Source organism: Alosa sapidissima, chromosome 1 (assembly GCF_018492685.1).
Source record: "Alosa sapidissima isolate fAloSap1 chromosome 1, fAloSap1.pri, whole genome shotgun sequence".
Classification (NCBI taxonomy): domain Eukaryota; kingdom Metazoa; phylum Chordata; class Actinopteri; order Clupeiformes; family Clupeidae; genus Alosa; species Alosa sapidissima.
The window spans coordinates 52,021,780-52,035,786 of record NC_055957.1 but is presented as its reverse complement, the minus strand read 5'-3'; the positions used below and the strand labels follow the sequence as shown (position 1 = coordinate 52,035,786).

Here is a 14,007-nt window from a genome sequence, read left to right as displayed (position 1 = left end):
GGGGGGCAAAAGCAATCCACCATTACCCCTCCTATCCCGACTCAGGGCCATCTCGCCTCCAAGCCTGCAATTATGCAAGGAGTACACAACTCTATGTCAAGTACTTTTATGACATTAGAACGGGCAATTCTAGCCTGTTCCTTGAATGGCCAGGGGGGGTGGTGGAGGGAGTCCAAAAGTCAGTGTTCTATCATCACCCATGCTACTAACAAGGACTGCTTCTTTTATCAGTGGGTTAATTGCCGCTGTCTCACCTTTGCTCTCAGGGAAGGCCAACCAAGAGAACGAGTTGCAAGATGATGAGAGGGCGCCCCGGCAGGGTGATGTAAGCGCCCAGGAGGCGGAGGAGGCGAGGGGAGGAGAGGAGGGAGGAGACCTGACTCCCATCAACTCCATGATGAACACGGTCATGAACGCGGGGCAGATCAACGGGGGCGGCGTGGAGCCTATTTCCACCAGCACCACGCCCGTCAAGATGCCCAGCAAGTCCCCCTCTGCCAATCGGACGGGGAGGAGGAATCAGGTATGAGCCTCTGTCATGTGCACTCGCTCGTTCACTCACTCACTCGCCCACTAATTCACTCACTCACACCCATCTGTTTCTCTTTCCCTCTCTCTCTCTCTCTCTCTCTCTCTCTCTCTCGCTCACACTTTCTCTCTCTCGCATACACACACACACACACACACACACACACACACATATATATTTCCCTTTTTGTCCATCTAACAGAATCTCCCACCCACACTGTCTCACTGTTGCTTCAGTAAACCATGAAGTCGATGCTTGTGTTGCTTATGGATGGATAACCTTTAGTCAGTTACCACTTATGGGTTTGTAGACTCAGGGATGGGTTGGATACAAAGGGATGGGCATGACCAGTGTGTGTGTGTGCGCGTGTGTGTGTATGTGACCGCGTGGCTCACAGGCTTGACTGGCCTGAACTTTGGCTGAACGAGCGGCAGCAAATGGCCCCTGTTGCCGTCTCAATCCCCCCTTTGTCAGTGGCCTGTGTGTGTCTTATGCCTCCAATTAAAGTGTGCGCTTCCCAGTGAAGCGCTCCTCTGTGGAGTCAACAGGTGTTTCTGCCCCCTCAGCACTCTGCCCCCCCCTCCCCCCTTCTCAGGCACCCTAACACCCCCCTCCCTGCCCAGCTCCAACACCCCACCCCCACAAGCAACCGTTCCTCTGCCCGGTCAGTGTCGCTAAGCACGTTTCCACACGTGGGTAGAGGAGGAGGGGGTGGGGTAGGTGGCTGGCTGATGGCCGTGTCCTGGCGTGGTGAATTAGGGATGCTCGGGTCCGGGCCAGAAGTGCTGCTTGTCAACGTAGCGCAGACAGATGGGGAGGCCACTTGTGCTCCGTCGTAACGCCAGCGCTGGAGCAACTGTTCCCAGCACACAGCACCCCGTGTGTTCACCTCGTCAAGCACACACACATACACACACACACACACACGCACACACACACACACACACACACCTCCTGCCGTTTTATACCCCACCACCCTCCCAACCCTGACACGAGCACCCCCCAACACACACACACATACACACACACACACACACACACACACATACACACACACACACACACACACACACACACACACACAGCTCAGGCCAGGAGGGCCTCAGGCTGGAAGAGACTGTGGACGTGACCTGCTTTTGAGAGAACTTTGGTGCTAATTGTGATGGGCTTGGGCGTAGTTCTTGTATAAGTTTGAGAGAAAGAGAGTGTGTGTTTGTGTGTTTGCCCATGTGGGAGACGTGTAAGGGATAGGGAGTTCAGCACAGTGCTCCAGGGGCATTGCAGGTTAATGATTAGCCCCAGAGTCAACAGGACAAGGAATCCGACACACTGTGTGTCTTTAGACTAAGCACCCAAGATGATGAGATTGGCTGCACATACACATTCAGATTACACTCATTTGAAAATGACTGGAAAACATCTAATCATAAACTCTGGGTTGATTGTATTTACTGATATAAGTTTGCTATATTTATAGTGCACCACATCGGGTATATCTACAATGAAATCTGCATAGTATCCATGAACGTAAATGCATAGTGTGCATGAAGGTTGTATTGATGTAGCATTATATGCTGTACCACTGTCACTTTAGTTCATCACATGGAAATGTGCTGGCCTGTAACCTTCGAGAGTCAAAATAGAAGAAGATGCACCAGTCAATGAAACCCTGAACTGCATGTGACCGTATATGACACGCAGCAGCTGTGATTAGCTATCTCTCTATTGTAACTGAATCACATTGCAGCAGGAGTTGTCATTGGCCCGTGTGTTTGCCCTGATGTGTTTCATGCGAAAGTGATTGATGTCCTGTGGAAACTTAACGGGGGACGGGAGTCAGCTGTTGTTGCCTGTCAGGGGGGGGGGGGGGGGGGGGGGGGGTGTTGGACAAGGCTGCATCGTTCTCCTAGCTGATCTCTCTCTCTCTCTCTCCCTCCCTCCCTCTCTCTCTCCCTCTCTCTCCCTCTCTCCAGGCTGGGTTGTGTAGAGGCTGCTGAGGGGAGTAGGGCAGGGGAGGTGGGGGTAGGTGGGGGGGGGTTCACTGGAATGGTATGCCCTCACTGAGATGCTTGCTCTGCTCTGTCTGCCTTCACGTTGCAGGAGGTCAAAGAGGATCGCGCGACTTTCATTTGCCCGCTGTGTGACAAGTCCTGTGGCTCCCAGCACCAGCTCACTATGCACATCAGACAGGTAAACACACACAAACACACACACAGGTCCTATATGGTACCCCTCCCCCTCTACACTCAACATGCACACAGGAAACTATGCATTCAATGTGCACACAGGAACCTATGCATTCAATGTGCACACAGGAACCTATGCATTCAAATATGCATTCAATCATGTTGCATCAACTTGTAACTAAAATAGGAGTACAATGAGACCTGAGCTGATAATATGACTAAGTATTGTGTGCTTCCCTGCTCATCCTTTGTGGTGCCAAGCAAACACACACACACACACACACACACACACAGAAGCAAAAAGTGCACCACATCACCGTATGTTAACGCTCTCCCACTGTTGTCCCCCAGCACAACACTGAGAGTGGCGCCACTGACCACTCGTGCAGCATCTGTGGGAAGGCCCTGAGCTCGGCCAGCTCGCTGGACCGCCACATGCTGGTTCACAGTGGCGAGCGGCCCTACAAGTGCTCCGTCTGTGGACAGACCTTCACCACCAACGGCAACATGCACAGGTGAGCAGCGTCCACCTCAAGGATCACCAGGAGGACACGAACGGCTCCGCTGCTGAGATTTGCTCAAATGTGGTGTCGAATTGGGTTTTGGGGGCCCACTAGAAACACTGAATAGGGAACTGTTAAGTGTGTGTGTGGGGAGAGACAGAGAGAAAGAGAATGTCTGTGTAATAAAGAGTGAGAGGGTGTGTGTGTGTGTGTGTACATGTGTGATGGAGAGAGAGAGAGAGATAATGGTCTGCCAACAGAGCAGAGGAACAGGAAGGGGGTGACTAAAGGGGGGAGTGAGGGGATCCCCACTCATGTGTGCAGTCAGCTTACTTCCTGCTTCTCCTTGCAGAGTGATTGCACTTGTTTACTTTAGAAAAGGGAGGGGTACTTTTGGCGTGTTTGTTTGTTAGCATGCTGCCCTTTTGTGTGCTCTGATTTGCTTTGTTTTGTTTTAGCATCTCTGGGTATGCATTGAATTAAGGACCTTGTGTAGTTCTGGTATGCAGGCATTCCATATATGGGGGTGTGTGTTTGTGTGTGTGAGAGAGACTCTGAGACAGAGAGATAGAAAGACAGGAAGAGGAAATGGGAAACTTGTTGAGGATGTGAGGAGGCCATTTGTACACGTAAGACATAAGCTCATTACTGCATAGCATGTTGGGCAAGGATATTAACTCATTCACCCAACAGAGAGAATTAATCATGTCTAATCCATTCATTGAAGAAAGGACACTCTAGGTCATAGATAAACACGCTCACTCACTTGTCCCGAGTCCCCCTGCAGCTTGGAGATAAATCTGGTGGGGGAGAATGAGTGAGAGAGGGAGAGAGAGAGAAAGACAGAGAGGGAGAGGGAGAAAGAGGTGTGCTATGAAATCTACAGTGCCCTCTGGCACATGTGCCAAGACACTGCAGTAAAAGTCCCGTAGATAAAGTTTATGGTCCTCTATTAAAGTAAATCAACAACACACCGTTCTGTTTTTTTTTTCTTTCTCAGGCATGTTTGAGACGTGCTTTTTTTTTTTTTTTAAAGTTACACACGCTTGCAATCTATTGAAAGTTTGTCGCTTGACCAACGGTAGCAGCATGCAGCTGGCCAATGTGCTGCAGTATATCTCCCATGACAACGGGGCGTGAGCAAGGCCAGAGGGCTGAGATGTGAGATGGAACAGGATTTGGGCTGTCAGAGTTGGGTCCACATATGGGCGGCCATCACGCTGCCTGTCTGCTATTAATAACCTTGGCTGCCGAATGTAAAACAAGATTCACACCACTGGGCTTGCTGACATTTATACACTCGCTCCTCTCGCTCTCCTCCTCTCTCTCTCTCTCTCTCTCTCGCACAGTGTCACTCGCTCTTTCCCTTGCTTTCTAGTCTGGCATGCGGGCATACACAGAGTGACAAACACACACACATAATGGCACACTATACAAGCTTTGGTACTGAAGGTTGCACTGTTGAGGGGAGGTGGGGCAGGTGGGGGTGAGGGGGCTGTTCTCAAATGAATAGGAGCATGCCGAAGCACACTCGATTTAACAGGGATTGTGAGGGCTCCTAACTGAACCCACATCCAGTGGCAGTCGCGAGTCTCATATGTGGTAGAACCTGAAAGGTGGGTTTGTTCTGCTCAGGCACTCTGTGGTGGTGAGGGCTGGGAAGAGCTGCAGCTCAGAGGAGTGGAGAGAAGAGAAGAGGAGAGGAGAGGAGAGTAGAGCAGAGAGGAGAGGAGAGTAGAGGAGGGGGGCACGTCTCAGCATGTTGTAATGTGACTCTTCTCTGCATCTGACCTCTTGAGGAGAAAGCCCTCTGCTGTCCGTGTTTATGCCCTGCATTTTTATCTTCCCACACTCTCCTCCCCACTCACTTGTGTACACACACACACACACACACTCACACACACACACACACACACACACACACACACTGTTTTACATACCAGCAGACTTTTGCCTAGAGTCAAAGTCTATTATGAAACAGAAATGACTCAAGTGAACCAGTGACTTCTGTAAATGGAGCATTATGGAGATGATGATGACTGTGGCTCCTCAGACAAAGAGCTGTAGTATGCTGCATTTGAGGTGATGCTGACCTGTATTTTGGCATACCTGAGAATATAAACAATGCAGCTGAGACTCCATTAAGGCAAAGGTGCTACCGAGTGCTTGTGTGAAAGCTCAGTCTGTGATTTTAGATGATCCAATTAAACTGCATCAGAATTTCAGTATCTGCAAATTTGTGTCAAGATGGAGCTTGTCATATAAAGGAAACACTGTCTGTTGGACATACTGTAGACTCTGTTGCACAGAGACGGATATGATGTGCCCATTTTTTCCTTTTTTAAGTCTAATTGATAATAATATTGGCACGTTTTTTTTTTAATGATAGTCCAATTATGTGGGTCACGTGCAGTTGAAAGCACAGGTATGTTTTCATTTCTCTGCATCAGTTGTGGCTAAGTGCCGTTATGACCATAAGTGTTATGTATGACCTTGCAGACACATGAAAATTCACGACAAGGACCCAAGCACTGTCCTCAACTCCAACCCACCCTCCCCAACCAAGCGCAGACGCCTCTCTGTGAAGAGGAAGCCCAGTGTGGACGATGATGGAGAGTTAACTGACCAGTCCCCCAATAAAAAGGTACTAAAGAACCCATCACAAGTATCCATTTATCAATTAATCTATGCAATTGTGTGTGTGTGTGTGTGTGTGTGTGTGTGTGTGTAGCCCTTTATTGTTTTTGGATTGTTTGTTTTGTTGGTATAATTGATAATCAAAGAAACTGTCAGAGAGTATAGATTGGCTCAGCTCTGCTACAGTCTACAACAATGTACTAGTGTAATTCCTCTGGAGTGTGTGAGGAGGACAGGCCCTGTATCCTGGAGTGAGCATGTTGCGCTGTCTCCCTCCCCCCAGGTGATGATGGAGGATCAGGCGGGGGAACGAGGTCGAGGCAAACGCGAGGAGGAGCTCTTGCACTGCCCCATCTGCTTCAAGACCTTCATTTGTAAATATGGGCTCGAGTCCCACATGGAGACTCATCCAGACACTACACTGAGGTAAGAGCCTTACCACAGACTCATATCCACACACACACACACACACACTCAAATCCACACACACACACTCATATCCACACACACACACACAGATACACCGATAGGCACACACAATTCCTTCTTACGCAACCTGCTTGCCAGGATCAAGTAAGAGCAAGTAACATGTACACACATTTTTTGACAAGCACACATGCATCAAATTTTTAATGTCTGTGGGGTCTCTCAATCAACACTTTATTGAAAGACATTAAAACAAATTGTTGTTCACGGCTCCAGGTGTAATCTGTGCTGCATCACCTTCCGCACTCATCGAGGCCTTCTCCGCCATAACTCGGTCATCCATAAGCAGCTACCCACTGACCCCTCGGGACGACCCTTCATCCAGAGCAACCCCTCGGTGCCTCTCGGCTTCAGCGACTTGGCTTTCATCGACTTCTCCTGCCACAAGTTTCCTCAAATTGCCCAGGTTTGGCCACTACCCTTTCTTGCTACTCTTTGTCTGAACAGAAAAGGAGCGGCTTTGCATTCATTATCATCCATTTCGAAAGCTGTCCTTTTCCCTACCTTTAGATTCTTTGTCCATGTTTTTAGGTTTGGTGTGAAACAAACCTGCGCAGATGCTCGAGCAAGTTCCACCGGTTTGTGTGCGAGGTCTGCAACAAGGCCTTCCCCCTGCAGGAGTCTTTGGATCTGCACACAGACACCCACAAATCCCCCACCATCGCCACAGGTGGGGCTCAGACGCCCAGTGACATCACCGGCGCAGATAAAGCCGGGATTAGTGCCGCAGATGAGAAGCAGGAGGAGGGGGAGGGGGAGGCCGTGCCAAAGAGCCTTCTTCCCTCCGAGGAGGAGCGCAAGGCCGGCTTCCTAGAGTACCTCGGCCTGCAGCACAAGTCCAAGGTCAAGCCGGTGCCGTCGGAGGCTGAGATCCAGCAGGCCATCCTGGACAGCATCCGGGTGATCCGCGTGGAGCCCGCCGTGACGAGCCTACCTCAGGAGGCCAGCAGCAGCCTGAGCCAGAGCAGCGCGCTCAACCTGCTCTCGCTGCAGCCGCTGCCCCGCGGCTTCGTGCTGGGGCCGGACAGCGGGCTGCTGGTGCATCCCATCAGTGGCCAGGCCGGGGTGGACGTGCAGCAGATCCTCAAGATGGCCACGTCCGTGTCGTCGCAGATGGCCAAGGCAGCGGCGGCCGGACACCCTCAGCACCAGCAAGGCGAGGGGAAACACGTGCAGCCGCTCAAGCCCAAGCCGCTCGTGACGCCGCGCTCCAGTGTGGGCACGTCCACCCCGCCGCCACCGCCCATGAGCGCCCAGCAGGCCTCGCCCGGCTACATCAGCCCCAGCCTGCCGCCGCCAACGGGCCACCTCCTTCGGACCCCCAAGCAATCCTCGTCTTCCTCCTCCTCCTCCTCCAACTCCTCCTCGTCCTCCTCCTCCCCTGTCAACCAGGGCTACAGCTGGGAGAACGTGCAAATGGGCTCCGAGAGCGCCGCCGCCACCACCACCGTGCCTTACGACGCGGCCCCGGGCGGCGTCAAGCGCGAGGAGGCGGGCGGCAAGGAAAAGAGCAAGGTGCCAGCCAAGACCGAGTACCCGTGCCGCTTCTGCACGCAGGTGTTCTCCTTCCCCGCTGGGCTCCAGGCGCACATGCGCCACCACCTGGGGGCCTCGCCCTACCAGTGCAGCATCTGCAGCTACGCCGCGCCGGACAAGGCCACGCTCATCCGCCACCTGCGCACGCACAGCGGTGAGCGGCCCTACGTCTGCCGCCTCTGCCACTACCCCTTCACCGTCAAGGCCAACTGCGAGCGGCACCTGCGCAAGAAGCACATGAAGAACACACGCAAGGAGATCGAGAAGAACATCGAGTACGTCACGTCCACAAGTTCGGGCGGCGGCAGCGGCGGCCCCGCGTCCACGCTGGACCTCCTGGACCCGGCGGTCGCCAGCACCACCGCCTGCCGCTACTGCGGCGAGGACCTCAACAACTACCGGGCGCTCCAGATCCACCTGCGCACGCACAACGGCTGCCAGCGCAAACCGTATGAGTGCCGCCAGTGCGGAGCAGCCTTCCTGGCCAAGCGCAACTGCATCCACCACCTGCTCAAGTGCCACCCTGAGGTCCCCGAGAGGGAGATCGAGGATCACATCACCGCTCTGGCGCCAGTGATGGCCACCACTACCACCACTGCTGCTCTCCAGAGCACCCAGCCCTTGTCATCTTCCAATGGCACCCTTGTCCAGTCTGCTAAACTCGACGCCAGCCCCTACTCTCTCGTCGCTGACCAGGACCAGCCTCTAGACTTCTCCAACAAGTCCAGCAGCATCACCATTAAACGGGAAGCGGCGCCTTCGCCACAGCCCTTGCCGTATGACTTTTCCATGGAGCCGATTGACCTGTCCATCCCCAAGGACCCAGAGAGGAAGAGGATGAAGCGTGAGGCGACGGACCCTGTGCCCCTCCTGTGTGCTGTGGCGGACATCAAGAAGGAGATGCCCTCGTCCAGCACGCACAAAGCGCTGGAGGACAGGCCCATCCTTCAGAGGACTTTTGAAATCTCTCCACCACAGCTGCTGGCCTCGGCTCTCGGTAGCGACCAGCTCAAGTCCACTGCGAGGCTGAAGCCGCTGCTGCCCAAGCCGTGTTCGGTGGCAAACCCCACCGAGCTTCCCCCTCTGGCCTCTATTGCGCAGATCATCTCCTCCGTGTCCGCTGCCCCAGGGTTGCTCAAAGCGGGCAGCCCCGGCATAGCCGACAGCGGCAGAGGGCTGATGGGGGTGGACGTCCTGAATAGCGCCTTTGGCCTGGACTCCACTCTGGAGGACTCTCTGGTCACAGGGAGCTCCAAGAAGAAAGGCAAGAAGCAGCCTGCCGCGGAGGAGATGGACGACAGCGGCTTCGGCATGGCCGTCGGGCTGGACCTGGAGTCCAGCGGCGAGTTCCCCAGCGTGGAGAAGATGCTAGCCACCACAGACGCTAACAAGTTCAGCCCTTACTTGCGCCCTAGCCCCGTGGAGCCGGCGCTGGAGGAGATGGAGAGAGAGAGGCAGTCCACCAGCGAAGAGGAGAAAGAAGGGAATAAAGACAAGCAGAGGCCACGACCTCAGAGCAAAGGGAAGAAGAATGCTTACTCCAATTCAGTGCAGAAGATGACCTGCCCCTACTGCCCACGGGTGTTTCCATGGGCTAGCTCGTTGCAGAGGCACATGTTAACACATACAGGTGTGTAATGATGGTCAGCCAATAGGCAGATAGTAGACAGCTCGTTAACATCTTTTCCCTTGGTCTTGTAGTTGTTCCATCACTGACATCTTTACTCAGTAGCAGTTGTCAATTTTGTGTTTCAAATACTGACATGAATGTGTGTGTGCGTTCTAGGTCAGAAGCCATATCCATGCCCTCAGTGTGATGCATTCTTCTCCACCAAGTCTAATTGTGAGCGTCACTTGCTCCGCAAGCACGGTTTGACCAGTCGCCTGCTCCAGAGCAATGGGCAGCGCTCCAAAGGCAGAGGAGAGGAAGGGTCCCAAGGAAGCGCAGGTAAGGAGCACTAGAAGGATGGACAAAGAAATGTTATGGTTATGGGACTTTGCAGACGCCATTGTCCAAAGCGACACACAAATACAAAAACAACATAATATTTCAAAATATAACAGGGAACAGATGTTCCTCCAGCAGCAAAAATCATTATGTCAAAAAATGACTTGTGGCTCTTCTGTTCTAACACTGTTTTGTGTCTTCCAGAGAGCATATCTGATGTGGAGGCAGGAGTGCACACAGATGCAGGAGACGCTCACCCTTCCTCTGATGGGTCCAGCAGCAGTGCCGAGACTCACGAGCCCACGCAGCAGGAGCAGCCGGCCGCAGCGGAGCAGAATGCCCAGAGTGGGTCAGATGACGCCGACAGCAGGGCAGACGAACTGGACAGCGCCACAGTCGAGGACGGTGACGACACGCAGAGCAACACAAGTCTGGATGTGAATCTGGCCTGTAAGCTCATTGACTTCAAGCTGTCGGCCGACGGTCAGGAGCAGCCCGCTGCGGTGGCCTCTCCTGGCGCAGCCCGGGTGGAGCCGGAGAGCGGCTCCTCAGATGAGTTTCAGCATACCTGCCCCACCTGTAAGAAGAGCTTCCGCCACGCGGCCACCCTCAGCCGCCACCTGAAGTCCCACCTGCAGGAGGCCCTGGCCGAAGAGGTTGCCAAGAAGAAGGGCCGCCAGCAGAGGCCGACCCCGAGCTCCTCTCCCAAAGCTGGGGAGGTGGACGGGGGCACCCCGGAGAAGGACGTGAACGGCAGCAGTGTGGAGACGTCCGGGGCCGAGGAGGACGAGAGAGAGAAGGACCGAGAGGAGCAGAGTGATGAGGAGGAAGACAGCGGCTCCTCCGAATCTAAGGGGGGCGACGGCGAGAACGGAGCCTCAGGGAAGACGGACAAGAGGAAGAAAATCTGCAACATGTGCAACAAACGGTTCTGGAGCCTTCAGGACCTGACTAGACACATGCGCTCACACACAGGTCAGTACAAGTGAGCCAGTGAGTCAGTACTTTTTGAGCAATGTTCCTCATTATTGTGATTCTGGCATGTTCCCATTGATATTGGACAACAATTTATTTTTTGGAGAACTTTAATCATCAGTAGGCAGATCATCATGATTATCTGGGACTGGTTATGTGGTTGCACAGCAGCATTGCTCAAAAAGTTGGCCCATGTATCATCACCTTTTAGGCTGAAGCACTGAGCACTAGATGGAGGTTGTGACAACTGTTGCTTAATATGGAACAAATTCAAGTCTGAATGTTTCATTCTCAGTTCTTAATCTCACATCACATATACTCTCTGTGTCTTTCCTGTTTAGGTGAGAGGCCATTTAAATGCCAAACATGTGAGCGGACCTTCACCCTAAAGCACAGCCTAGTGAGGCATCAGCGCATCCACCAGAAGCCCCAAGACAGCAAGGGCTGTGACGCCGAAGACGAGGATGAGGAGATGAGCGAGGCCCTGCTGAGGGACGACCTGGGCTCCGAGGAAGGAGAGGGATTCCCCTGCGCCTCGGGGAGCGAGAGCGAGTCCATCCCCTGCAGCACCAACCCTGCTACGGAGAGCGAGATGGAGAGCGAGAAGAAGGAGTCAGGGGATGAACACAGGGATGAGAAAGAAGGAGACGACAACCAGGAAGAAGTAAAAGAGGAGGAGAACGAGGAAGAGGAGGTGGAGAAGAAGAAGGAGGAATTGGCGATTGGAGAGAAGAAGAAAGAGGAGGCAGGGGAAGCAGTTGTGGAGGAGACGGGGGTGTCGACAGAGGAGCCCTTAAAAGAGTCTAATGCCAACAACAGTGTTTCCTCAGAAGGCCAGCCAGGTGGCGCTAGTGAGCCCTGTCCGGGCCAGGCTGATGACATGGCAGAGGCTGAGAAACATCAGGAGCCCATTCAGTGAGTGGAGTGCCCTCCAGACTGCTGTGGGCAGTGGCCCAGTCATCAGAACAGAACTTTGTGTTGTTCTTGTGCCATACATCAGCAACTGAGCGGGTGCAAAATGGGTCTGGGTTTTGACATTGTTTAGTACTTTTTTCATTTATTTCTCTGCATGTGGAAAAATTGAAAACAATCAGCTCAAAGATCATTTTTAAAAGTGCCTTAATATTTTTCCCAGATCAGATAATTTTCTATTAACTGGATAGGATTTTTACAAATATTTTAAAGTTGTTGATTATAATTTTGAAATGAAATGATAATCCAGCATTTATATCACATTCTATTTGTATAAATAAGATTGAGGAGAGAGATATAGAAACATTTAAAGATGTATTATTGATAAGTGAAAAAAATCCATTTTGTTTTTAGTATTAAGGACCTTTGGCTTGAATGTGTTTTGTTCCATGCGGGACAAGGCAGACCTGAAGTGCCTGGGACATTTGCATCATCTTTGAATGAGCAGATGCTCATTGAAGGAGTTGGACCTACAGAAAAAAAAAATACAAATGCAATGATGCTCAGTTTATAATTTAACAAGTCTGACAGTTCACTGATGGAACATTTTTGGCAATATTTGCTCTTTTTTGAGCCATTCAGATGGAGAAAAGAAATCCCAGTTGTGGACAAGCTTTTGTGGGACTGTTCCCCCTGGTGGCTGGGATCGTCATGCTTTATGTCAAGACACTAGCTGTGATGCTTGGTCTTGCAGCTGGGAAGACTGTGTGTATGTTTATGTGTGTGTGTGTTCTGGCTGAATTCAGTGTGTATTAGACACCAGTGTGTGTGTTTGACAACGATAAGTATTTCATTACTGTGTTAACTGAAGTGCACTGCGTGCATCTGTTTAATGCTGTCTTGAGCTGGAAGGGTTAGCTTGTATTCTGTGTGCCCTGCTGGCTTTGTTGCCTTACAGAATATGCCTGTCTTCATTTGTACTGCAGTCTTTAAGATAAGCCTTTTTAGTAGCTAACATAAGCAACCTCAGTAGCTAACGAAACAAACCTCAAGATGTCTGTCGGCAGAAGCTGATAATGTGTAGGTTATGGCTGGAGTGTTAAGTAATATGAGTTGGCAAAGAAAGCCCAAGTCTGAATGACTTAGAACAAAATGGAGCTGCAGAAAAGTCAAGTCCTGCACGGTCAACAGTGTAAACAGTAATATGCAGCATCTCAGATGAACAGATATATAATTCTGAAGCATGTAATGGTATTATACAAACGCATAGCATCTTCCATTCATAATTTAATAGAGAAGTGGTTGATTTGGACACTCCCTTTGGCCATGACTTTGGCTGGTTGTCTTGCAAGGTAACCAGAAGACATTGTTAATTCACCCTTGGACTGTATTTGTTCTGGGGGGAAAAGTTAATCTAGCCTATCTCTTCTTTGTGTGTGTGTGTGTGTGTGCGCGTGTATGTGTGAGCCTGCATGGTAACAGCTAGTCTGATCATAAAAACACACTGAATTGTTTTAATCTATTTATTGGGGAAACTAGAAAGCGCTGAAAGCAATCCTGAGAAGCCATGAGATGTCACGTTCATGCTGCTAAGAGGGGTTGGAGAGATGGAGTGATGTTTGGATTTTCTATTAGCCGTGGGTTCTGAAGCATGAGATACTGTATAGGCCTTAAATTACATTTGTTAATTTGTCTTGTTTTGTTGCAATTAGTTGAACTCTAATACTAAAAAAGCTAAAGAAAAAAAAGAGGTATTGGAATGAGTTTGCATAGACATGTTTAAGTTTGATTCTTAGAATAGTGTTTGCATGTTATTCTATAATTTTGTTCTTTTGTCAGTTCTCTTTCTCAGGGGCGTTTCTGAATATGCATACTCTATGTTATCATTATTTTGTTGGGGAAATCCATGATCTTTATTATAGTGAGAAAAGCAATCACTACAATAACATGTGCACTTGACTGTGAATTTGTTCAGGAAAGTTTGCCAATGGCTTCATCTCAGCTCATTTTTGTCTTCTCTTGCCTTCTTTTCTTGTAGCCTATCCAAATTGGCTGTTTAAATCACCACACAACATTTTAAACAAGTGTGCTTGAAACATCTTGGTTCTGACATATGGTTTGATTTTCTATTTTCTTTTCTTCTGTACAGGTTCTTTGTATAATGTTATTCTATGTTGAAATCATTTAAACAATAAATGTACACTAAGAAATTGTTGGTCATTTGTGGGATATTTTCTTCTCTATTTCCATAGGTCAATTGTCGAACTCACTTCACTCAAATACATGTCAGGGTCT

General features: G+C 50.7%; 1 protein-coding gene across 1 annotated transcript in view; it reads left to right on the top strand.

Annotated features, from left to right (window-relative positions):
- The window catches only part of rreb1b (ras responsive element binding protein 1b), a 31,523-nt gene extending 17,601 nt beyond the window's left edge, over nt 1–13,922 (top strand). The window contains exons 4-13 of the mRNA XM_042071186.1: nt 267–523; nt 2,630–2,719; nt 3,067–3,230; nt 5,718–5,862; nt 6,139–6,281; nt 6,558–6,747; nt 6,873–9,507; nt 9,664–9,825; nt 10,030–10,800; nt 11,142–13,922. Coding sequence (XP_041927120.1) covers nt 267–523; nt 2,630–2,719; nt 3,067–3,230; nt 5,718–5,862; nt 6,139–6,281; nt 6,558–6,747; nt 6,873–9,507; nt 9,664–9,825; nt 10,030–10,800; nt 11,142–11,719 — 5,135 coding nt within the window. The 3' untranslated portion in view covers nt 11,720–13,922. The remainder of the gene's footprint in view (nt 1–266; nt 524–2,629; nt 2,720–3,066; nt 3,231–5,717; nt 5,863–6,138; nt 6,282–6,557; nt 6,748–6,872; nt 9,508–9,663; nt 9,826–10,029; nt 10,801–11,141) is intronic.
- Nucleotides 13,923–14,007: the final 85 nt, after the last annotated feature.